The 26,666-nt window shown below is 37.9% G+C and overlaps 1 protein-coding gene across 1 annotated transcript in view; it reads left to right on the forward strand.

The window, feature by feature from the left end:
* The first annotated feature begins 3,815 nt into the window (after window positions 1–3,815).
* The window catches only part of RASA1 (RAS p21 protein activator 1), a 123,436-nt gene continuing 100,585 nt past the window's right edge, over window positions 3,816–26,666 (forward strand). Inside the window, exon 1 of the mRNA XM_059175421.1 lies at window positions 3,816–5,000. Within this exon, the coding sequence (XP_059031404.1) occupies window positions 4,477–5,000 (524 nt within the window). The 5' untranslated portion in view covers window positions 3,816–4,476. The remainder of the gene's footprint in view (window positions 5,001–26,666) is intronic.

Raw genomic sequence — 26,666 nt, forward strand, 5'->3', positions numbered from 1 at the left:
AGCTGAGTATGAACTAGCGCATGAAACATAATCTTGGGATTCTTCAAACACAGCTGTAAGCTCTTTATCACTTCTTGCTTAGTTTCCCCCTCAGAAACAACTCATATATTTACTCTAAGCCCCTTGAGATTCTCTAAAATTGTATTTTTTGCCTAAGAATTACTGTCTACCTTTTCATATACTGAGGTATCAAAACTGAAAAAATATGTTGGAATGTATTAAATTCATATTTAAGTTGCCAATAAAATCAGAATGAACCAAATTAATTTTTAAATTAAAAATGTTTAGATTCTTTTCACCCATAAGTCTTTGCCCAGAATTTTGATTATTTATTTTCATTAAATACTGTATTTAATTCAATATCTGGATAAATCCTCTAAAGTCATAGATATCAAGGATTGTTTTACTCAAGGTAAAGCCTATTTTGAATTTTTCTCTTTTTTTTGGTATATTGTTCTGTTTTTCAGTACCTCCTTGTTTAATATTATCTGTGAATTTAATTAACAGACTGTTTACTTCCCTTTGTTAACTGATGTTACATAACTCCACATCTTACACCAATTCCTGCAGAATCTCTGTAATGCCTCTCTCCACATAGATAGTTCATAGTTGTATTTTTTTTTAAACTGTTCTTCAGGTGTTTTTTTTTTCTTTTCAGTTTTTGACTCATGAAACTTTTTTTTTTTTAAGATTTTATTTATTTGACACAGAGAGAGAGATTACAAGTAGGCAGAGAGGCAGGCAGAGTAGAGGGGGAAGCAGGCTCCCTGCCAAGCAGAGAGCCCAACGTGGGGCTTGATCCCAGGACCCTGAGATCATGACCTGAGCTGAAGGCAGAGGCTTTAAGCCACTGAGGCACCTAGGCGCCCCCTGACTCATGAAACTTTGAGAGTTTGACTCTTGAAAGTTCAAGGAGTCAGGAAATACAGGGCTTGGAAGAAGAGAAAAAGAAACATAGAAGTAAAAATTGAGAGAGAAAGTAGCAGGAGAAAAGAAACATGAGAATATAAATGAGAGAAAGCCAGAAGGTCAAGGTGAGTAGAAAAAGAAAAAAAAGGGAACAGACAAAAAATGAGGTATAAACATATAACCCTTTAAAAGAAAAAGTCACTGAAGAGAGAAGACGGACTTGAGATTCAGGAAGCACACAAGGAAGAGTAAAGATCAAAGTCTAGATCTGTCCAATAATAGGAGTATATAAGATATTTGGAAGTACCTCATGAAAGACTGTGGTAATCTCTTTGATATAAAGGACAGCACAACTCTAAGATTGAATATATGGTAAAGATATTGGTATTAGGTTGATACATGAACAGACATGGTAGGTTTTTTCCTACTAGTTGAGCAACTGATGTCCAAAGATGTGAGCTGATCTAATCCAGAATTTGTTAAAAGAATGAAGACCTGCTCAAAGCTGTTGGTATGGGTGCCTAACACTGGGCTAGGCAGTAGGATAGACCACACATTGTATATGCAGTGTAGGTTTGTAGATACATATACCTAAAAGGAATTAGAAAACAATATAACTTGGTACATAATTGGTGTTGGACTGCATTAAATATTGGCCTTTATTTGTAAAGAATTTTCAAGAGGGGAAAAAAGGCAATTCTGCATATTAGGCAGCATACAGATGATGTGTGAGCCCTCAGAGATCAGTGATAAGAGCTGGTGATAAGCTGCCAGGCCAGGATCCTACCAAGACTGATGGTCGTAATTGGGGTGGGGGTGTTGGAGGACTGGGATGCTAATGCAAAATTTTTTGGGAGTGGGGGGAATAGGTACTTTGAAGTTCTCTTCTTACTTTGAGGGTCTAAGTTTAAAAGAAAAACTGTTCCAGGCAGGCAACTGTAAGTAGGAGTGCATTATTCTCTTAAATATTATGAAATTACTTCATTATGTATTTTCTTATTTTCCAGCCTTTTCTCTAGAATAGTACAGGGCTTAGCAACACAATACTTCTCTTTTCCACATGCCTAATGAATGGCATTGAGTTGGCCTTCTCATTTCTTCTTTCTTTCAGAACCATTTTAGGTACTTCATACCTCCTTCTTGATTAGCATACTATAGCGTAGTGGTTCTTAAATGTGTAAACTTAGAGGGACTATTAAAAAAGATTCTGGTGATTCTGATTCAGAGGGTCTGGGATGGGGCCAAGAATTTGCACTCTTACAAGTTTGTAGGATAACATTGGTCTAAGACCATTCACATGAGTAATCCATCTTTGCTCTCTCAAGTGGTACAAGTAAGAGTAAGCACAATGGGGGCCCTGGGTGGGTTAGTGGGTTAAAGCCTCTGCCTTCCGCTCAGGTCATGATCCCAGGGTCCTGGGATCAAGCCCCACATGGGGCTCTCTGCTTGGTGGGGAGCCTACTCCCCTTCCTCTCTCTCTCTGCCTGCCTCTCTACTTCTGATCTCTGTCGAATTAAAAAAATCTTAAAAAAAAAAAAAAGAGTAAGCACAATGAAGGAGTCCTCAGGATTAATCAAATTTGTCACTGATTTGGCAAATAGGTTTGTGCGAGCTTCTAAAGAAAAGGAAAATATCTTGTGTGCACCTCGCCACCTCTTTTAGTGTCCTTTTCATTTTTTCCCCCCGGGCCTCTATTAGAGCTCCTACTCATCCCCTATGTGCTTCACTGTTGGTTTGATCATCCTTAGCAGAAAAAACGTTGATCTCAAAGACCAATATTTAAAGGTATTCAATGTGGGATTCCTCCTGGGAGAATTTAAAATAACAGTGTATGAATGCAAAGGGAAAATTACCCATACTATAATTTCAAACAATGAGAATGATTCCTCCACCTCTATGAATAGACACAATAGTTTATACATATTCTAGCATAAAAGACAAAACAAAACCCATCTCTCTGGGTATATTTAGTGTGAGATTTCAGTTTATTGGTCATTTTTGAAACTATGCACAATTTTATGTGGCACTTTGGAACCTTGACATTTGCCTTGTTCAAGGTTCTCTATGCTTCACATATGCATCCCCGAATATGACCCGCCTTCTGCTCACAAATGAGTGTTGCAACCCTCCTCTAGCCACCTTAGTAGTACCTAACAGACTTGCGATGACACTGGTTAAGTGTGTGTGTGGGGGGAGGGGAGGAAGAGACAGGACAGAGAGGAGGTAAGACGATGTGAATGAAGAAAACAATGTCTATACTCTTAGAAAACCGACTTTACAACCACTATTTCTACCAAAATTCTTAGCCCTCCCCTTAATGCTCCCCTATTTCGTTTACTTCTCTTGAGTTTCAGAACGTTGTTTAAAATCTCATTTTTTTTTTTTTTTTACAAGTACGGTATAGTCATATAGTGATCGCTAGTACGCCACGAAAATAAAATAATAGTACTGCCTTTAAATTCGAAGCAATCTTCCTACCCCTGGGCCTTGGCCATCTGGGTTCTGCGCCACTGACTGAAGGTGTTTTTTCTACCAGTCAGGAAGCAGGAACTGGCTTCGCGGCATCTTCCTTTTTCCCTTTTTCTCCGTTTCTCCCCCTCCACCCCTCCGGGTCCCTCCCGTCTCTCCTGTTTCAGTGCCCAGCGGCCGCGTGCTCGGGGACCCACTCCTCCCAAAGCCCGTCAAACAAAACCCACGGAGGCAGACGCGCGCCACCGCCCGCGCCACCGACCGGAGAAGCGGCGACGCCACCAACAGCTCTAGCCCGACCGTAACAGTGAGAGCGGCCGCGCACAGCGCGCTCCCGCGGCTTCCTTCCCTCCCGACTCTTCCTTTTCCTCCCTCCAGGCCCAGCGTCCTCACCCCCGCGCTGGCAATGCGGCTGCGCACAGTTGCCCTCGCCCTCCTCCCCCGCCCTTCCTTTCCTCGGCTCCTCCTCTGGTGCCCCGCCTTCCTTTCTCTCTAGTCGGTTTTCAAGAGCGCTCCAGGTTGGAGCAGTTCAGTCGATTTCCCCACTACCCCGCCCCCCTTCCTCTTTTCTCCCCACCCCTCCCATCTCCAGTCCGGTGGAGAATGAAGCGGCTGCAGTGGCCCCAGCCCCAGCAGCGGCACCGGCGGTGGCTGCGGTGGGGGTGGCCGGAACTAGGGTGGTGAAGAAGCGGTGGCGGCGGCGGCGGTGGCTGAAGGAGCGGCAGCCGCCCCAGCCGCTTCCTCTGTGCTTCCCTTCCTCTTTAGTGCAGCCAGGAAGTTTTTTTACTTCTGTGCATGTGTGTGTGTGTGTGTGCGCGCGTGAGTGTGGGTGTGTAAGGTGAAGGTTTGGGGCGGTGTTTGTGCAAGCGTTGCAGGCGTTTTTTGCCCACTTCGCTTCCCGTAACCCGGGCAGCTCCGGAGCCTGGGCTGTGGCCCGAGGAGGGGGCGCGGCGGCGGGCTCTCTCCTTTTGTTGTTGTTTCCTCCGCCTGGGGAGCTGAAGGGGGGACGCGCCTGGGTGGGGCGGCTCGGAGCCCGGGCCTGGTGGCCCCCGGGGCTCCCGGGCGAGTAGGGTAGAGTAGAGTAGAGCGGGCTTCAACATGATGGCGGCCGAGGCCGGCAGTGAGGAGGGCGGCCCGGTGACCGCCGGGGCAGCTGGAGGCGGCGCAGCCGCGGGCTCGAGTGCCTATCAGGCAGTCTGTAGGGTGAAGATACCCCCGGCCCTGCCAGTGGCAGCCGTCCCCTATTCTGGGCTGACGGAGGCCGGAATGGCCGGGACTCTGGCTGGCGGAGCCGCTTTGGGGTCAGCGTTTCTAGGAGCCGGGTCTGTGTCGGGAGCAATGGGGGGAGCCGGACTGTCAGGGGGAGGTGCTGCTGCTGGCGTGGCTGGTGCTGCAGCTGCCGCCGGACCTGGAGGAGAGATGGTTCTCGCCAAGGGGACCACTTCGTTGCCTGCTGAGACCTTCGGGGCCGGCGGCGGATTCCCTCCTCTGCCGCCGCCGCCTCCTCAGCTGCCCCCTTTGGGCGCGGGCCTGGGAACAGTGGACGAAGGTGACTCTCTGGATGGACCAGAATACGAGGAAGAAGAGGTGGCCATCCCGCTGACTGCTCCTCCAACTAACCAGTAAGTCAGGACAGCTGTTCAGGAATTGGGGCAGCTGGCTCCTAGAAAGAAGTGGGAAAACTTGCCTCGTTCTTTCAGTTGAGATTTGTTCTGAAAAGTTTTGAAGCTTCGGGTTCCGCGCGTGGGGATTTAATTTGATCACTCATCCTCCCTACGGGCATACTCCCTGGCGTCTTAGTATATTTATTGTTACTCTGGGAAGATGTAAAGTTTTTTGAGAGTGGGAAGCAAGTGAAAAATGTGTATCCATTGAGAACCGGATATAGTTCTGCCTCTTCCAAATTAAGGTTGCGTCCTGGGATTCAGCTGAGCTTGCAGCTACCAAGGCAGTCCTAGTCTCTTATAACCTCTGTGTACATTCCCTGTTGAAGCCAGGTTATTAGTAAGAAGCTTTGGAATATATAAGTGTTTGAATGAATATTGTATAGATACCATTTGAAACATGCACTCGTCAGAATGCTTTGTTTTTGTGGCACTGCAAATCCCAGCCCATGGCTTTGCAAGCATAGCGATGCTGAAGTCTTCGGATCACTTATGAAGATGTGGGTCAGCAAGAAAGGAAAGGAATTCTGTGAATTACAGGTGTGATTAAGGGCCCGTCCTCCAGTAGTATCTGTAATTTATGCTATAGAATTCCCGTTTATTAATATCAGTGCAATCTTTTATGGTTGAGACTTTGTAAGTACAACACTCAAGTAAAACAAAATTAACACTATAACACTCTGTTGGTGGCCAGTACAGTGTTCTATTTGACAATTAGTTTTGACAGCATATTACAGAATATATAGGGCAAATGGTTTTTTCATACGTACCTTCCCCGTATTTGTTCCCTTCATAAGTGAACATAGGTAATATATTTATAAAGGTGGACCTTGATGAGAGGAAAATTTTGATGGGATGTGGTAATAGATTGCAAAACCGTTTTTGTAGATCCCTCACATCAGTATTATTTGACCTTTAGAATTTTGACAACCTTGGTGTGGTGTGTCAGAGGAAAAAATATTTGGTTCCTTTGTTGACAGTCACTCGGAACAATTGGAAGTTTTTGTTTGTTTGTTTTGGATAAGCTATGGAAGATTTAGAGAGGACTTACAAAATGAATTAGAAAAAGATTCTGTAATGATCCATTTTTGACTTAAGGCTACATCTTTTGATACTTAAGGTGGAAAAATAAAATTAACCTTATTTATGTCAGCCATGGTATAACAGTATTGCATTCCTTTGATATTGTTAATTAGGAGTTCAGTTTTTTTGTCTAATTTTATTCCAACTTACCATATTATGTTTTAGTGTTACAGACTTCTGAAGATGTTCTGGGAGTGTTAAAAATTTGCATTTTACAGCACTGTTTACATACCTTCAAGCCTTTTTGAAAGAATCAGTCAGTTAAATGTTTAAGTGCTCACTACATGCTCAGCACTGCAGTTATAATAAAGCGCAACTTTTTATACTGAAAGAAGATAGTCTTATGTCAGTGTTTGTGACTGAATTGTATTAGACATATTTGGCATATTGTGGTTCTAAATTTTTTTTAAGAAAAGTTTATTTCGTAGAATAGTTTTACGTTCACAGCAAAACTGGGCAGAATATATAGAGTGTTCCCATTAAATTTTCAATAATAAACATGAATGAGTACTCTGGAGAAATTGTGTTTGTGGGAAGTCCATCGTGTGAGATTTCCATCATTATTAATATGTATTTGGGAATAAAAATAATGTTGTATGACTGTATTTGAGAATTGTTCATGTTCTGAAAAGTACCCTCCGTTTCTAGTATATTCTTAAAATTTGTCACGAGAAGTACAAATTTCCCTCTTTTGTTTATCTTATATATCAACCCAGAGTCATTGGAGGCAATACAGTGTAGTGTTGAAGGGCAAATTCTGAAGTTAGACAAGATTTGGGCTGTAATTCTGACTCTGCCACTTATAGCTGTGTGATCTTGGAAAGGTCAGTTTCCCCATCTGTAAAATGGGGATAATAATGGTACCTCTGTCATAGGGTCGTTTTTGAAGGTTTAATGAGAGCCCGGAAGTACTCAGCACCGTACCTGGCACATAGTAAGTGTTCAGTACATGGTGTCCCAATGTAACAGTAATATAATCTTATTGTCAATAAATTGCCTACTGATTTTTTTGGTACAGGGACTCCCTCACTAGTAGTTATTTTAAAGAAATATTGGAACTCCAGAGGACTATCAGAAGTGATTAATTGTACTAAAAATTATGACTTCATAAAGACTTCCAACCTGTTAAGTAGTGTAGAGATGAAGTTCAGATCTTTTCTGTAAATTCTTATTTTTAAAGGGCTTTAATGACTTGGTTAAATAATGTCAAATCCTTTGGGGTGCCTGGATGGCTCAGTGGGTTAAGCCTCTGCCTTCAGCTCAGGTCATAATCTCAGGGTCCTGAGATGGAGCCCTACATCCGGCTCTCTGCTCAGCGGGGAGCCTGCTCCCCCCCCCCCCCCATTTGCCTGCCTCTCTGTCTACTTGTGATCTCCCTCTCTGTCAAATAAACAGATAAAATCTTTAAAAAAAAACCTCAAATCTTTTTAAAAGTATAGAAGAAATGTTCTTGGACTAACAGTATTTACTAGTGAGTGGTTACCTTAGTTATTGGATAGCATATTAAGGAGGTTCGAGTCATAGGTTTGAGTCCACAGTGGTTTGTTACAGTAGAGTTCCCTTGTCATGGAGTTCAACCTTACATCCAGTGAGTTTGGTGCTGTTGGTCACAAGAGAGTCAAATGACAATATATAGACGAGAGCAAATACATTAATGCCATTAGTGTTTTGTACCTTGTTTTTCTGTGTGCATGGGGAGTCATTGTCTCATGTTTATTACTGAATGTTTTCATTAGTTTGGTTAAGGCCAGAAAAGTTTGTTTAATTTTAACTATTTATTTGAATATTTTCCTTTTCTCAAATTTTGAGGAAATACATTTAAAAAGCAAAAAATTCTCCCCTATGTACTTTTATGCTGTAGAAGATTCCGTATTTAAAACTAACAGATTTGATTTTCAAGAGAGAAAAAAGTTAAAGGAGTTTGTCACTGGTACACCTTCTAATTTTATGGACTTGCTTTTAGTGGTCCTGCTTTCTTTGCTTTAGAGGTGAGGCTAATAGTAAAGGAGCATGTTCACTTAGTCTACCTTCAGTTATATGTAGAGATTCTGAACTATCAGCCTGCAATAGCAGGATGCGCTTAGACTGGATCCACTCCACAGATACGTGTATTGCTTTTTCTTGGTGTATTTGGAACATTTAGTAATCAGTCTCCACCACTTAAAAATAGGAAGACTTCACATTTAAGAAGTCTCACTTTCTAGCATCACTTGCAAAATCACAGGATTTGGCTCTACCTGGTTGCTGTTCCAGTTTGATTGTAGCTTGCTAGAGCTGAGTAGTGGTTGCCCCATTTAGGTGAGTTCTGAGCTTTGGTTTGCTGTAGCCTCCACTAGGCTTGCTTTGCCTTTGATATTATTTGCCTGGCAGGTGGCATAGATCTTACCTTGGACACAATATGCAGGCTTCTCAAGCCTGAAACTTGAAGGAAAAGGAAATAAGGAACATAAAAGATGCCTTTCTTTTCCTCAAAAAACATGTGACTATCTCTACAAAAATAAAATCATTCTAATTAAGCCAAATAATTATTAGAGGTGAATGTTAGGACATGTAGTGTTCATTAACTTTGTCACTAATTGCATTATAACTATGGGTGAGTCATTATTTCTTAGTAAAATTGGGAGGAGGTGAGAATTGCAAGGATTAGTTAAGTACAGAGTGGTTGCTGACCAGGACCCAGATTTTTTTTTTTTTAAACCATATTTTGTGAATAGTAGAACAGTGTAGTGGGTGCTTAATTTAAGGATACAAAAATGAGTAAGATGCCCATTTTCTCAATTCTCTCAAGTCCATAAAATCTTCTGGGACAGTTATAGATCTAATAGGAAGTTAAGTAAACCAACTACTCTCACTCAGGCTAGATTAAGATAAATATCATGAGTGAAGTATGAACAAAAGGTCATGGGCTTTAAAGGAATAAGAAAATTATATAATTAGGATCAGTAAGTCTTTGAGGAAAGGTAGCAAGTATGTTATCCCTGTTGCTTAATTTCTAAATTTCTAAACAAGACCTTATTGGTCCCCACACCCTTTGCCTAATGATTCTGTCATGTGAAAAAGAATTACAAGTTAAAGGAGTATAAACTTTTGACCCTTAGTGAAGAGTCTGTCCTACTGAACTCTTAATTTTATTTACCCCTGGTCTGGAAGGAGGTTGAAGGAAGTTGAAGGAAGTGTCTGTAATTCCTGAGAATAAAGAGCACAGCCAAAGGGTAGAATTGGTTTGGATCGATGATTAGGCACTCCGGGGAAATCATGCAAGCATTATAGGTAGAGATAAAAAGAAAAAGGACAGGGGTACCTGGGTTTCTTAGTGGGTTCAGTGTCCCACTCTTAATCTTGGCTTAGGTCTTGATCTTACCATCTGTGTTGGAGTCCTTGGAGTCCTGCATTGGGCTCCACGCTGTGGGGGGTAGGTCGGGGGTGGGGTTTGTGTGTATGTGTGTGTGTGTAAGGACAGCTGTAAATTAGGTAGAAGAAAGGGAATGCAAAAAGTAGGCCTATCTGGTTGCTTTACTCCTGTCTATTTATTTATTTATTTATTTATAAAAAATGATTTTATTTTTTTATTTGATAGAGAGAAACACATTGAGAAAGGCAACACAAGCAGGGGCAATGGGAGAGTGAGAAGCAGGCCTCCTGCCCTGCAGGGAGCCCGATGTGGGGCTTGATCCCAGGACCCTGGGGTTCTGACCTGAGCTGAATGAAGGCAGACGCTTAACGACTGAGCCTCCCAGGTATCCCTACTCCTGTCTCTTTATTGGCCTATATTGCCAATATCTCTATATTGTCTCTATATTAAGAAAATGAGAGAATGTCTCTGAGAGCAACTTTAATACCCAAAACAATACATTGGTGGGGTGGGACTTATAATAATGATTAACAGTAACCGTTATTACCGCTGACATTTCTTGGTTGCTTACTACCAATCCAGAACTTTTCTAATTGGCTTATACGTGTTTAGTTACAACAAGATTTATTTGCTCTTAATTCTAAAAGTTAGGGCTTGATGGGGACTACTCCATGTGTTATCTGTTGGCTGTAACATCTAAGGTGGTTTCTTAATTCATAAATCTGATGCCGCAGCTGAGATGGCTGGAACAGCTGGTGGATACCTGGGAATATGACTGCCCTCTCCCTTCATCTGCCTCCAGGTAGCCTCCCCCCTTAATTAGCTTGAGTTTCTCCACAGCATGGAAGCTGGGTTTCATGTGGGAGCATTTCAAGAGGAGAAGCCTCACTGTGCCAACATTTATCAAGTGTCTGCATTCTTTGTGTTTGCTGAGGTACCGATGGCCAGTGCTAATAACATGACCCAGTTCAGATTTGATTTGGGTAGGGACTGTATAAGGGCATTGATACTGGCAGGTGAGATATGTTAAAGGCACCTAAGTAAAAACCTACCTCATGTGTTACTCATTTATATGTAATACCAGGTAATACTAGGATAGGAGTGGTGAGGGACGAGGTAGGGGAAAGGGCAAGTACTTACAAGTTCTTCCCTTAGGCTTAACATGGTAAATTGTTTTTCGTTAAATGATTCAAATATCCTCACAGTAGATTTGCTTCTGACCATTATCTTAATTTTAAAGCACATTTATGGAGTATGGATGCTGGTTATGGCTCATTGTTTGAAATCCCATCTTGAAATCACCCACAATACATTTCAGTAGTGGGCTAAGTTAAAAACAGTTGTCAGGTACAATTTATTGGAAACCTCTCCATATGCCTAATCATATCTCAACAGGATTAGGGGTGTGATTTTAGGCATTTCAGTGATTAAGTGATTTTTGTGAGTAAAATAAACGTAGGGGAACAAAAATATAAGAGTATACAATCTACTTGGAAGATGAAGCATTAATGATAAAGAGAAGATGGTGAAATTAGCCTTACAGGTGTGTTGTACAGATACATTTTTCACTTTGGAGGATAGCTGTGGAAGAGTTTAAAGAATGGAAGTATTTGGAAGAATAAATTGAAATTTCATACCATAATCCTCTTTTACTGGAATTTTATAAAAAGTTTGAATAGCGGGGTGCCTGGGTTGCTCAGTTGGTTGGACGTCTGCCTTCAGATCGGGTCATGATCCCAGGGTCCTGGGATTGAGCCCCACATCGGGCTTCCTGCTTAGTGGGGAGTCTGCTTCTCCCTCTCATTCTCCCTCTGTGCTCGCTCTCTCTCTCATATAAATAAATAAGACCTTTAAAAAAAAGTTTGATTAGCTTTTGTAGTATTGGCGTTTGATATTACAGTCATGAATGATACGCATAGATACATAGTATTTTAGTGATAGAGGAAACTCTCATTGCCCGGATGCAGAAGAGTGGTTTGGTTAAGGTCACATAGCTAGGTAGTGGTAGAACTGGGACAGAATCTAGTTCCCATAATTTTTCAGATATGTTTAGATTTGAGTAAAATTTATAATTAATTTTGCGGGGGGAGGGGAAGAAAGGCAGAGGTCCAGGATTGACTAGTCCTTTACCATATGCTGGGCACTTTACATAGATTATTTCTTTTACTTCTCACAGCTATACAGTAAGAATAGATAATCTCATTTTTATTATTGGGAACACTAAGTGATAGAATTGGAATTGTAATGTACATACTATACTTTTTCCTTTGCCTTGCCCCCTTCGAGTAAGTATAGTATACATACATATATATATATATATATATATATATATATATATATGTACTCATATAAAATATACTTCAGGGCCGGTTGGTCACTGGGTATTATGGACTGAATTTTGTCCCCCTAAAAGTCATAGATTGAAGCCCTAAGTCCCTATGTGGCTATATGTGTATAGGGCACATTTAAGATTAAATGAGGTCATGAGGGTGGGTCCATAATCATTTTGGACCTTAGAAGAAGAGAAAGAGACATGGGAGTGCACATGTGCAGAGAAAAGGCCATGTGAGTTCAGAGTGAGAAGGTGGCCATCTAAAGTCAAGGAGAGTGGCCTCACTAAAAAGCACCTCTGCTCACACTTTAATCTTGGACTCAGCTTCTAGAACTGTGAGAAAATAAGTTTCTTTGGTTTAAGCTATCCAGTGTTTTTTTTTTTTTTTTTTTTTTTTTTGTTATGGCAGTCTGAGCTGACCGATACACTGGATACCCTCTCTCTTTAAAAATGGCTTTGGGTGATTTTGATGTAGATCAGATGCACATTTACTACTTGAGAAACTGATTTTATTTCATGTCTTTCGCTGGAGGAAAGAAAAACTTCCCTTATATTCTTCCTTCTTTCCTTATATGTTAGTGATTTATATCTTTTTTTTTTTTTGGCCATATGTATGTTGAAAGATGGAAAAATTATTTAAGTGCCTGTCTGATTCTTATAGAATGAAAAGATCCTACATATGACCATGGATGGTAGCCATGAACAGTCCTGTGGGGAGACATTACTCCAGCAAAATTTCTGTATTCACTCTGTGTTCATTATTGTAATACTCAGTATTACAATACGCACATTTTTGTGTGCGTGTGTATTTTTATTATTTTGTCTGGGTGTCAGTAAGATAAACACCTCATCAGACTTTATCAAGCTAGATTATCAGTTTATTACAAGAGCTATAACAACAACTAAAATGAAAGAGAAGCATTGGGCAAGGTATGTGGAAAAGGGCACACAGCTTCCATGCTTTCTCTGGGGATACCACTCTTCTAGCCACACTCCCACCTCCATGTATTCACCAACTAGAAGCTCTCTCTTTAGAAGTAACCTTTAAAAGATTACTTTTGAAATTCTTTTTCTCTTACATATCTGTCTGAAGCACAAGGGAAAGACCTAAAGATTCTTTTTAATCTGTTAAGGTTTCTTTGTAGGTATAACCCATTAGACTGGGGGTTCACAGCTAAGACACTTATATCACCTATTGTGTAGGCAGAGAGGCATCCATGTCTATCTACCTAGCTAAATATTTATTTATTTCTTATTTTTAAATTGCATTTTATTTTGAGGTAACTGTAGATTAACATTAGTTGTAAGAAATAATACAGAGTATGTGTCCTTCACCCATTTTTTTCCCCTCAGTGGCAACATCTGGTATGACAGCCAGGAAATTGACTTTAATTAAATTAATTTAATTTAATTAAACCTTCAGTTTCATTGGGTCTGCATAAAATTGTGTGTCTGTGTGTTCAGCATGCATTTAGTTCTATGCAGTTTTATCACATGGGTAGATTTGTGTAATCATCACTATAGTAAAGATATAGAACAGTTTCATCACCACCGGTTTTCTTGTGCTGCCCTTTTATAATCAAACTCACCTCCTTTCACGTCTCCCTTATCTCTAACTCCTGGCAACCACTAATCTGTTTTTCATTTTGCCCTTTCAAAAACGTTACACAACCCCCCCCCCCCCCCATTGTACAGATGGAATCACATAGTATGTAACCTTTTGGGGTTAGCCTTTGTTACTCAACATAATTCCTTCAAGATTCATCCGAGTCATTGCATGTATCAGTACCTTTGTCCCTTTTCATTTGCTAAGGAGTATTTCATGATACGGATATAGGACTGTTTAGCCATTCCCCCACTGGAGAACATTCGGATTATTTCCAGTTTTAACTATTAGGGGAAAAAAAGCTGCTCTGAACATTAGTGTTCATATTTTTGTGTGGATATAAATGGTCATTTTTGTCTGATAAATATCCAGGAGTGCAGTTGTAGGACTGTGTGGCAGTTGCATGTTCAGTTTTATAAGAAGCTGCCAATCTGTTTTTTAGAGTGACTGTATCCTTTTACATTCTTACCAGTAATGTATGAGCAGTTCAGATTCTCTCGATTCTCACAAGTGTTTGATATTGTCAGGTTTTTATTTAAGCTGTTCCCATAAGGTGTCTAGTGATCTTATTGAGGTTTTAATTTGTATTTCCCTAAATGGCTGATGATGTTGAAGATCTTTTCATTTGCTAATTTGCTATCTGTCTATCCTCTTTGGTAAAATGTTTGTTCATGTCTTTTGCCCATTTTCCAATAGGATTGTTTTATTGTTGAGTTTTGAGAATTCTAAATATTACTCCATTTTCTGCTACGTGCAGATACTTTCTCCCATTCTGTAGCTTTTCTTTTTTTCTTTTCCTTTTGACAAGGTCTTTCTGTGAGCAAAAGTTTTTAATTTTGTTGAGGCTTAATTTATTAATATTTACTTTTGGAGGCAAGTCTGAGAACTCTTTACCTAGCATAGGTCTCAAACATTTTCTACTGTGATAGCTTTATAAAAGTTCTATACTTTAATGGTTTGTAGTTAAGCCTATGACTTATTTTGATTTTTTTTTTTTAGAAGAATTTTAAATTAAATTTCATACTTTTGCCTATGGATATCTAGTTGCTCCAGCATCATTTGTTGAAAAAGTAAATTTCTTTCCTCTTTTTTTTTTTTTAAGATTTTATTTAATTATTTGACAGAGATCACAAGTAGGCAGAGAGGAGGGTGGGAGGGTGGTGGCGCGTGGGAAGCAGGCTCCCTGTTGAATGGAGAGTCCTATGCGGGCTTGATCCTAGGACCCTGGGATCATGACCTGAGCCGAAGGCAGAGGCTTATCCACCTGAGCCATCTAGGCACCCCTTTCTTTCCTCTTTTGAATTGCTTTTGCACTTTCATAAAAAGTCAATTGGGCATTTATGTATGGGTTGACTGCTGGGTTCTCTCTTGAGTTCTCTTGGTTTATACGTTTCCATCTGCTGTGATACTCCTGATTATCTGTGTAGTCCTAAAATCAGGTAGAGTGGTTCCTCTCACTTTTTAAGATCGTTTGAGTTATTCAAAGCCTTGTGACTTTACATATAAACTTAGAATAAGCTTATCCATATCTACAAGTCCTGTTGTACGCCTTGTTAAATTTATACTTACTTTTTTTGTTCGTTTGTTTTCTGTGGAGGAATTTTGTGAATATTATCTTTTTTATTTCAGTTTCCATATGTTCATTATTAGTACATAGAAATGTGATTGATTTTTGCATTGGTCCTGTATTTTTTGACCTTGCTAAAATTATATTTTAATTTTTAGAGACTTTTTACAATATTCTTTCTAATCTCTATGCCTTTTATTTCTTGTCTTGTTGCATTGGCTAGAACTTCTAGTACTGTATTGACTCAGAGTGGTAAGAGCAGACATCCTTGCTTTGTTCCTTGCTTTAGGTGGAAAGCATTTAGTATTCAGCATTAAAGATCATGTCAAGTGTACTTTTGTGGGGGTGGGTAGTTGGGTAGATACTCTTAGTGTAGGTAGATCACCTGTCCTCCTAGTTTACTGAGAGTTTTTATTATGAATGGTTGATGGATTTTGCCAAAATATTTTACTGAGTCAATTTATATGATAAGATTTTTTTTCTTTAGCTTGTTTATATTGTAGATAACACTTTTTTTTTTTTTTTAAATGTTGAACACTTCTTGCATATGTGGAGTAAATCCCATGTGGTTATGGTATGTAATGTTTTTCAAATATTGCTGAATTTAGGTTGTTGATTTGTTGAGAATTTGTGTCAAATTCATTAGTGATATGGTGTGTATCTTTCTTGTGATATTTTTGTTTCGTTTCAGTATTTGGGTAATACTGGCCTCATAGAATGAGGCAGGTAACATTACCTCCTTTTCTACTCTTTGGAAGAGTTTGTGAAATTTTGGTATTCTTTAAATATTTGCTAGAATTCTCTGGTGAAACATTTCAGCGTGGGATTTTTCTTTTTTTTTTTAAGAATTAAAATTATGAATTCATTTTTTTTAAATGGTTGTGGATTTATATTTATTTATTATTTATTTTGGTTGAATATTGGTAGCACAAACAGTCCCTGACTAAAGATTTTTTTGGCTTTACGATGGTGTGAAAGTGATACACATTCAGTAAAAACCGTACTTGGATTTTGAATTTTGATCTTTTCCTGGCCTAACAATATGTGGTAAGATTCTTACCATGCTGGGCTGCAGCAGCAAATCATAGCTCACAGTCTGCCATGCAATCACAAGTGTAAACAGCCGCAAACTCTAACACTTAAAAGGATTCTGTACCCTTACAACCATTGTGTTTTTCACTTTCAGTATTCAGTAAATTACTTGAGATATTCAACACTTTTTTTTTTTTTTTCAAGTAAATAGGCTTTGCATTAGGTGATTTTGCCCAACTGTAGACTAATGATGTAAGTTTTCTAAGGAGACTTAATGTAGGTGAGGGTAAGCTCTGATGTTTGGTAGCTTAGGTTCATTAAATGCATTTTTTAAAAAGATTTTATTTATTTATTTATTTGACAGAGACGGGGAGAGAGAGAGAGAGCGCGAGCACAAGTAGGCAGAGTGGTAGGGAGAGGGAGAAGCAGGCTCCTCACTGAGCAGGGAGCCTGATGCAGCGCTCGATCTCAGAATCCTGAGATCATGACCTGAGCCAAAGGCAGACTCTTAAGGGAATGAGCCACCCAGGCACCCCATTAAATGCATTTCTGATTTGTGATATTTTCAACTTAAAATGGGTTAGCTGGATGCAATCCTGTTGAAGGTAGAGGAAGATCTGTATGTGGTTGATTGAGGAACTGATTCATTTCTTCTAATTAATCTAGTTTAAGAGCAAAAACTTGTTTGGATTATTTCCTGATGACCCTTTTAATGGCTTGAGGGTGTTCAGTGATACTTTCTTTTATTGCTGATATTCATAATTTGTACCTTCTCTCCTTTTTGTTTTGCCAATTTTGCTAAAGATTTATCAATTTTGCTTTTTCAAAGGATTTCAAAGGTTTTCTTGTTTTCAGTTTTTTTTTTTTATTTTTGCTTTTATTTTTTATTATTTCTGTTCTGATTGCTTTGGGTTCATTTTCTTAAGTAGAAATTTAAGATACTGATTTGGGACATTTTCTGTTTGCTAATGTAGCATTTCATCCTATACTTATTCCTCTTGGCACTTTTTTAGTTGTATCCCACATCTTTTGACGTTTTCTTTTCTGTGTTGTCTTTGCATTTTTACTCCATTCTGTTTCTTTTTTAACTTTACTTAGAGACTTGTTCTCTGATGCTTGGGTTGTTTAGAAGTGTGTTGTTTAATTTCCAAGTGTTTTGAGACTTACCAGTTGTCTTTCTCTTACTGATTTTTAGTTAGATTCTATTATGGTCAGAGAATATACTCTTATGATTTCAATACTTCTAAAATTGTTTTATGGCCTGAATATGGTCTGTTTTGGTGAGTGTTCTATGGATGAAAATAAAAGTGGATTTTTGGCTCTTTTTTTGATGAAGTCAGTTAGATCCTTTTGGCTGATTGTATTCTTTAGAACTTTTAAATCTTTGCTGATTTTCTGCTTAGTATTTCTATGAATCTCTGAGAAGGGAAGTCTTGAAGTTCCCAATCATAACTGAGAATTTGTCTGTTATTCTGTTTAGCTCTATCAGTTCTTCATGTATTTTACTTTGTGTGTACCGCTTAGGATCGTTAGGTATTCCTGTTGGATCCATCCTTTATCATTATATAATGGTCCTCTTGTCTCTCTAGCAATTGTCTTTGCTCTAAAGTCTATCCAAAATTAATATAGCCACCCCTGCTTTTGTTTACATGCATCTTTTCTGGTACTTTTTCACCTCTTATTTTAAGTGAGTTAATTGTAAACAGCCTATAGTTGGGTCATTCTTTCCCTTAAGTCCACATTGCCAATATTTGTCTTTGTTTGGCATATTTTAACCGTTTATATTTATTTTAATTTTTTTGAAGATTTTATTTATTTATTTGACACAGAGAGAGAGATCCAAGTAAGCGGATAGGCAGACAGAGAGAGAGGGGGAAGCAGGCTCCCTGCTGATCAGAGAGCCCAATGCCGGGCTCCATCCCAGGCCTGAGATCATGACCTGAGCTGAAGGCAGAGACTTAACCCACTGAGTCACCCAGGGACCCCTGTTTACATTTATTTTAATTATCGATATGTTAGAGCTTTTTTTAGAATTTTTTGTTTTAATTCCAGTTACCGTACAGTGTTATATTAATTCCAGTTCCAAAATTACAATGGTTCAATAATTTCATATATCACCTGGTGCTTATCACTCCAAATGCACTCCTTAATCCTCCATCACCTATTTAATCCACCCTCCCCCCACCTCCTTCACCTCTGGTAACAATTAGTGTTTGGTATTTGTCTTTCTCTGACTTACTTCACTTAACATAATACTCTCTAGCTCCATCCATGTTGTTGCAAGTGGCAAGATTTCATTCTTTTTACGGCCAAATAATATTCCATTGTATATAAATACCACATTCATTCCTGAGTCATTGAACACTTGGGCTGCTTTCATATCTTGCCTATTGTAAATAATGCTGCCATAAACACATGGGTGCATGTATCCCATTGAATTAGTATTTTTGTATTCTTTGGGTTAACAGCCAGTAGTTCAGTTGCTGGATCATAGGATAGTTCTTTGTTTTAACCCTTTAAGGAACCTCTGTAGTGTTTTCCACAGTGGTTGCACCTGTTTGCATTCCCATCAGCAGTGCGGAGTGTTCCTTTTTCCCACATCCTCACCAAGACTATTGTTTCTTGTGTTGCTGCTTTTAGCCTTCTGACAGGAGTGAGGTGATATCTCCTTGTGGTTTTGATTTGCATTTCCCTGATGGTGATTATGAACATATTTCCATGTGTCTTTTGGCCATGTGGATGTCTTTTTTGGAGAGATCTCTGTTCCTCATGTCTTCTGCCCATTTTTAATTGGATTATTTGTCTTTTGGGTGTTGAGTTTTGTAAGTTCTGTATGTATTTTGAATACTAACCCCTTTATTGCATATGTCATTTGCTCTTAGGGCTTCTGCCATTTTGTTTTCATTTTCTATTTTTTCTCATTTCTGTTTCTCTTCTCCTTTTTTTAAAAAAGATTTTTTTTTTTTTTTTAAATTTTTGGGAAAGAGAGCTTGCATGCGCTGGGGGGAGGAGAAGAGGGAGAGAGAGAGACAGACTCCTCAGTGAGTAGGATCCTGATCTGGGCTCAATCCCAAGACCCCAGGATCATGACCTGAGCTGGAGGCAGATGCTTAACCAACTGAACCACCCAGATGTCCCTTCTTTTTTCTTTCTGTGTGTTGGTTGAGCATTTGTTGGTATTTCATTCTGATTTATTTATAATATTTTTCAAATATACCACTTCATGGTATTTTCTTAATGGCTTCACTGGATATTAAAATATACATATGTAACTTACTGCAGTCTATCGGGAAACAGTTTATTGGTTTGGGTGAAGTGTTGAACCTACCCTTCCATTTTCACCCCTTTATTCTCTTACTTTGTAAATATCATTGTTTTGAATATTTCTTCTTTATATATATCAGATAGTGTTAATATATTTTCCTTTTGTGCTAAAATATACCTGATAAAAAATTTACCATTTTAACCAATTTTTTTTAAAAGATTTTATTTACTTATTTGATAGAGGGAGACAAAGCATGAGAGGGAACAAAAGCAGGGGGAGTGGGAGAGGGAGCCTGATGAAGGGCTGAGCCAAAGGCAGATGTTTAACAACTGAGCCACTCAGGACCCCCCCCCCCGCATTTTAACCATTTTTAAGTGTATAGTTCTGTGACATAAATTACATTCACATTGTTGTGCAGCTGTTATCACCATCCATCCCCAGAACTTTTCCATCTTGCCCAACTGAAACTCTGTATGCATTAAACACAAACTCCCCATATCCCTTTCCCCTAGTTTCTGGCATCAGTTATTTTACTTCTGTTTTTATGAATTGGATTGCTGTAGTTACCTCATGTAAATGGAATCATAAGATACATGACTGATTTATTTCACTTAGCATAATGTCTACAAGGTTTGTGTTGTAGCATTTATTGAAATTTTACTTTTAAGACTGAATACTCTTCTAGTCTGCCCCACATTTTGATTATGCGTTTACCTACTGATGGAACCTTGGTTTGCTTCCACCTTTTAGGCTCTTGGGAGTGATGCTACTCAGACAGGTACACAAATGTTTCTTCAAATCCCTGCTTTCATTTTAAGTATATACCTAGAAATGAAATTACTGGATCATATGGTGGTTCCGTATTTAAGTGTTTGAGGAATTGTCATACCATCCGTGATAGTGCCTCTACCATTTTACAGTCCCACTGGCAATGCACAAGGAATCTAATTGCTCCACATTTTCACCATTACTTGTGATTTTCTGTTCCTTCCTCTTCCTCCTCCTCCTCTTCATAATAGCTTTCCATATGAACTATCTCATTGTGATTTTGACTTGCGTTTCTCTTATGAATGAGCATCTTTTCATGTGATTATTGGCCATTTGTATATCTTACTTGGAGAAATGTCGAAGTCTCTTGTCTGTTTTTTTTTTTTTTTTTTTTTTTTTTTCCTGCTTCTTTTTTTTTTTTTTTTTTTTAAAGATTTTATTAATTTATTTGACAGAGAGAAAGATCACAAGTAGGTGGAGAGTCAGGCAGAGAGAGAGGAGGAAGCAGGCTCCCGCTGAGCAAAGAGCCCGATGCGGGGCTCGATCCCAGGACACTGAGATCATGACCTGAGCCGAAGGCAGCGGCTTAATCCACTGAGCCACCCAGGCGCCCCCTCTTGTCTGTTTTTAAGTTGGTTTGTGTTCCTTTTGAATTATAGGAGTTCTTTATATATTCCTGTATCAGTCCTTTTTCAATTAAGTGGTTTGCAGATATTTTTTTACATTCTGTGCATTGCCTTTGCACTTTCTTGGTAGCGTTTTTTGATGTACAGATGTTTTAAAACTTTGGTGAACTGTAACTTTTTTTGGTTGCCTCTATAATTTTTATTTCATCCATCAATGATGATTTTAAAACTTCATGCAAAGAAGGATAGTCTATTGAGTCTATAGTTTTTACCCATATTCTTGCTTTTTCCATTGTTCTTTCTTCTTTCCTAATGTTACAGCATTCCTTCATTTATCATCTGAAAGAACTTCTTAGCTATTTTTGAAGGATACATTTGCCAGTGATAGATTTTTAGGTTCCTTTGCCTGCTTATGTCTTTATTTCCCTTTTGTTCCTGAAAGATAGTTTTGTCAGATCTAGAATTCATGATTGACAGTACTTTTCTTTGAGCTTTAAAAAGATTTTTGTTACTTTTATCTTTTTACCTTTGTGGTTTCATATGAGAAATGTGTCATTTGAATTCATGTTCCCTTCTAGGTAATGCATCTTTTCTTTATGGTTGGTTTTAAGATTTTTCCTTTTTTTTTTTTTTTTTTTAGATCTGAAATGATGTGGCAAGGTATAATTTTTGTGGGTTTACCTGTGTGAAGTTCTCACTTGATTCTGTGGGTTTTTATCTTTCTCCCAAGTTTGGAAGTTTTCAGCTATTATTTTTATGAATACTCTTTCAATTTCATCCTCTTCTTTATGGGACTCCAGTGATACTGGGTTGAATCTTTTATTATTGCCCCATAGATCTTTGAGTCTTTGTTAGTTTCTTTTGAGTCCTGTTTCTCTTTTGTTCAGATTGGGTAAATTCTGTTGATAAGTCCTCAAATTGACTAATTTGTGCACTTCGTAATTTTTACTATTGAGCCCATCCATTAAGTTTTTCTTCTTACTATAGTTTTCAGTTCTGTAATTTCTAATTGGTTGCTTTTTTTAATAAAAGCTTTTATTTATTTATTTGAGAGAGAGAGAGAAAATGAGAGAGAGAGAAGCATGAGAAGGGGGAGGGTCAGAGGGAGAAGCAGACTCCCTACCAAGCACTGAGCCCGATGCGGTACTCAATCCTGGGACTCCGGGATCATGACCTGAGCTGAAGGCAGTCACTTAACCAACTGAGCCACCCAGGTGCCTTAATTGGTTGCTTTTCATAACTTGTTTCTTGGCTTGGATTTCTTATTTTATTTGTCTTTTTCACAGGAATTTGTAATTGATGAATTGTTATGGTGGCTGCTTTTACATCTTTGTTAGACAATTGCAATATGTAATTAATTTCAGTGTTGGCATTGTTGTCTTTTTACATTCAAGTCATTTTCTTGGTTCTTGGTATGATGGGTGATTTCTTTTATTGTATGTTGGACTTTTTGTCTAGTGCATAATTTTTTAACAATCACTTTTAAGATTGATGAGTATATTTTTATTATTGAAAATTTGGAGACTTGGAAAATATAAAGGAAAAAAGCATTCTTTTATTACCAAAGGTAGCTACAAATTTATTTGTAGATTATATATATATTATTTTTTACTTTTTTTACATATTATTTTTGAAAGGAGCTGTATATATATTTCCACCCTCTCCAACCCCTGTTAGTATAATTAACAGTTTTATGTATGAGGAAATTGAAGTAAGAAGAGTTTTAGGTAACTTTCTCAGTTCACAAAGCTACCAAATAATTCAAACCAAATTTTTGACCCCTAGGTTTCCGCTTTAAACCAGTATGGAGTTCTCTCTCTCTCTCTATTTTTAAACCATGTAAGATAAATTTTTCAGTAGAAGAATGAAATTCTTTACGGAAGAATCATCAGTAGATCAGTAATATTAAAATATTTTGAATAATGTTTTAGTACTTCACCATATATGTTTATAGATATTTGAGTTTTAGATACATATGTATATATTTTGTTAGTAGAGAAAGGAGCTTTGATACCTTTATTTATGCATTCACATGGATATTTATTTATTTATTTATTTAATTTTTTTTTTTAAGATTTTATTTATTTATTTGACAGAGAGAGATCACAAGTAGATGGAGAGGCAGGCAGAGAGAGAGAGAGGGAAGCAGGCTCCCTGCTGAGCAGAGAGCCCGATGCGGGACTCGATCCCAGGACCCTGAGATCATGACCTGAGCCGAAGGCAGCGGCTTAACCCACTGAGCCACCCAGGCGCCCCTCACATGGATATTTAAATAAATGAATGTCTCCTTACATTTGAATAGAAAGTATAAATAGGACTTTTTTTTTTCTTTATAGGTTTTTACCTCCTTTCAGGAGCAATAATTTTTTTTTTTTAATATGTGTTTTTGTTTGTTTGTTTTTAAAGCAAATCCTTATTAATTTCCTTTTTTATTGAGCAACAGCTGTGTAAATATTCTTCCCCATATTATTTCACTTAAGGGACTATAATGTCACTCATTATATACATACAGTGAGTGAGCTTGTTTGTTTATCCATGTCAGTTGAGTTTCTGCATTTTTGCTTCAGCATGGATTTAGAGGCAGTTCCCAATCACTGGGTTACAGAGTGACTATATGAAGGTTTAGGAACATTTTACTGCCTTTTAGCTCTTAGCTGACTAAAGAAACTAATTCAGGTATCTAGAGTGGAATTGCTACCATACTTACTTACTTATGGGACTTTATAATGCTTGGTGGTAAGAGAAATAAGATTTAAGTTAGTTTTCACTACTATGACCCTTGAGCAATGTGGAAGTTAGGGCCACGAATGACCCTCTGCAAGGTCAAATCTGTGTATAACTTTGGACTCCCCTAAAACTTAATTACTGAGAACCTGCTTTTGACTGGAAGGCTGATAATGTTAACAGCACATTAATACGTATTTTGTATGTTATGTATATTTTGTACTGTGTTCTACAAGTAAAGTAAGCTGGAGAAAAGAAAATGTTACTAAGAAAATCGTAAGGAAGAGAAAGTACACTTATGGTACTATAAGTTTATATTTATTGAAAAGAATTTCTGTATAAATTGACCTGTGTAGTTCAAGCCTGTATTATTCAAGGGTCAACTGTATTTTTGGAATTCTATAAGTATTGTTTTAATTTGTCATTGCTGGCAATTAAAAAGAAGTTAACTGTGTGATTTGATGTTTGCTTTTAATTATTACATAAATTCTCATGAGATTCAGAAGAAAGGAGCACAAATCTTAGACTGACAGGAGACTACACCCATTAGTTAATACTAAAATTTCTGAATACCATCCTCAGAATATTTTCATCATGAAACCGTTTTGTATACAATTTTAGGAGTGAATAGAAAATAATACTTTTATTCTGACTTCATTTTAGGGACCTGTTCTATGTGATGTGATAAAATAGCATATCACATTGTAGTGTCTGAAATCATACAAAGTCTTACAGTGCTATGGAATCATTAATACCTCATAAGAAAGTAGTATTAATATTTATGGAAATGGTATTGTCTAGTAATAAGGCCTGCGAGTGCAATGAAGAAAAGTTGAAATAAAATAGCTTACAGACTTGTCATGCTGTGGTTTAAATGCCACAGTGAGGAGTTTGTGCATTGTAGTGTAGAATCCAGATGGAAGTCCTTTACTACTTCTCAAATAGTTTTTATTTTTTTAAAGATTTTAGTTATGGGGGCTTTCTTTTTCTTCTTCTCCCACTCCAGTCTATAAACATTTACTAAAAATGTTTCCTACCTCCCAAACTACTTCCAAATCTAACATGTGTTTTCTTTTTCTTTCTTTTTTAAAACCTCTGAGGCTTCAGACCCTCATTTCTCTCTTTCCTCCTTTTGGAGTAGTTTGTTAATTTTCTCCCTTTCCCTGATCTCTTTTTCTGCCAATCAATCACTCTCCTTATCACTGACTTCCAAAAACTTTATTTCATCCATGTAAAAATTAAGAAGTTCATTGTGTCTTGTGATATAGAATTTATCTGTGTGTGTGTGTGAAACTGCAAAATAATGAAACCAACATGCATGAAATATACCCTTTTTAATTACTACTTACAGTTCTTTTTTCTTTTTAACACTGTTTTATCCTCCTTAAACATTATGGCAGAGAGTAAATTTAATTCAATACTTCCATTAGCTTGAAAAGCTGCTTTGTATTAACTGCCAGCACGATTTTGTAAAGACACATTTTACCATATTCTTTCTTGAAACCTTTCCTTCCATGAGTCTCCATCATGTGGAGAGTAGTGGCTTTCAAATCTCATTTTGACCATGAGCCCCAAAAGGAAATAGGTTTTACATCTGTGACCCAGTACACACATATAAACATACATTTGTAACAGAAACAAAAGTTTTTTTTTTTTTTTTAATTTTATTTATTTATTTGACAAGAGAGTGAGCACAGGCAGATAGAGTGGCAGGCAAAGGCAGAGGGAGAAGCAGGCTCCCTGCTGAGCAAGGAGCCCGATGGTGGGTCTCGATCCCAGAAGGCTGGGATCATGACCTGAGCCGAAGGCAGCTGCTTAACCAACTGAGCCACCCAGGTGTCCCCAGAAACAAAAGTTTAATGAAAAAATTTATCCTTACTGCATGTGATGTACTCTATGTGCTGTTCTGTTCTCATCTTCAGTTAATTAAAAAAAAAAATGCTGATTATGACCTACTAAATTGATTTCTTGACTCAGGGGCTTGAGACCTTCAGGTTGAGACAAAAACAAAAAAAAAAAATCAGAGCTTACTTTAGTATGACATACAGCATCATCTTACCATTTTCTCCATTATTATATATTTCATCAATGATATATATAAGGAATATACAAGTTTATTCTTTAAACTTGACATGGTATTTTGTTTCTCCAGTTTACTATTTCTTCTGTCTGGGGTATTGTATCTATCTCGATTGTGTGCCAAACTGTCATTCATTTTTCTAAATAGAGACATTACCCAAAGTAGTGTGTCATGATATTACCCAAAGTAGTGTATCATGATAAAAATGAAGGTTTTTTCCTTAAAACAGTGATTGCAATCATTTCATCAAACAGACTTGGAAATAAATTTTTTTTCAGAGAATTAAACCACCGTATCTCAGATTAACACAGGATGAATAAAAGATGTTTCTGGTTATGAAGATCTGACTATAATGTGATTGGTGCTGTTGCTATCTTAACAAATGACATAATGATAATGGGTTCATAGAAAATGGAGCCATATTAAGAGTAAGCTTGTCAGTAATCATCTGTGTTCAAAAGTGGACTTTTTTTAAGACCAAGGATGAAACTGTTTATTTCTGGTGAAGGTTTTTTTTTTTTTTTTTATGATGTAAATACTTACATTAAATATATGAATTATCTGTATTCTGAAATTAAGAGGTCCATGCTACCACTAAGCCAGCCAACACATTCCTTTAATTATCTTTTTGTCCAGATTTTATGCTCAATGAGCAATCTCTTCTATAAGTTTTTATGTTGAAAAATTTCATATCTGCAAAAGGTTATAAGAATAGTGTACCGGGCGCCTGGGTTGCTCAGTGGTTTAAAGCCTCTGCCTTCAGCTCAGGTCATGATCTCAGGGTCCTGGGATCGAGGCCCGCATCGGGCTTTCTGCTCAGTGGGGAGCCTGCTTCCCCCTCTCTCTCTATCTGCCTCTCTGCCTACTTGTGATTTCTGTCTGTCAAATAAATAAATAAAATCTTAAAAAAAAAAAAAAAGAATAGTGTACCAAATAACCATACATTATTTACCTTTACATTTTGCCACATTGTATTTATCCCTTTGATTTTATACATCTATATTTCCACTCAATTATTTGTGAGTTACTTGCAGAGATCATAGCCCTTCACTCTCAAATACTTCATCATGTTTTCTAAGAATAACGACAGTAGCCTTCATAGCCAAATATAAGGAATTTAACATTAATACTGTGGATACTTAGGTATCCACAGTTATCTTATTTCCTTTATATCTGCTTATTTTATTTT

This window comes from Mustela lutreola, chromosome 5 (genome assembly GCF_030435805.1).
Source record: "Mustela lutreola isolate mMusLut2 chromosome 5, mMusLut2.pri, whole genome shotgun sequence".
In the NCBI taxonomy this organism is placed as follows: domain Eukaryota; kingdom Metazoa; phylum Chordata; class Mammalia; order Carnivora; family Mustelidae; genus Mustela; species Mustela lutreola.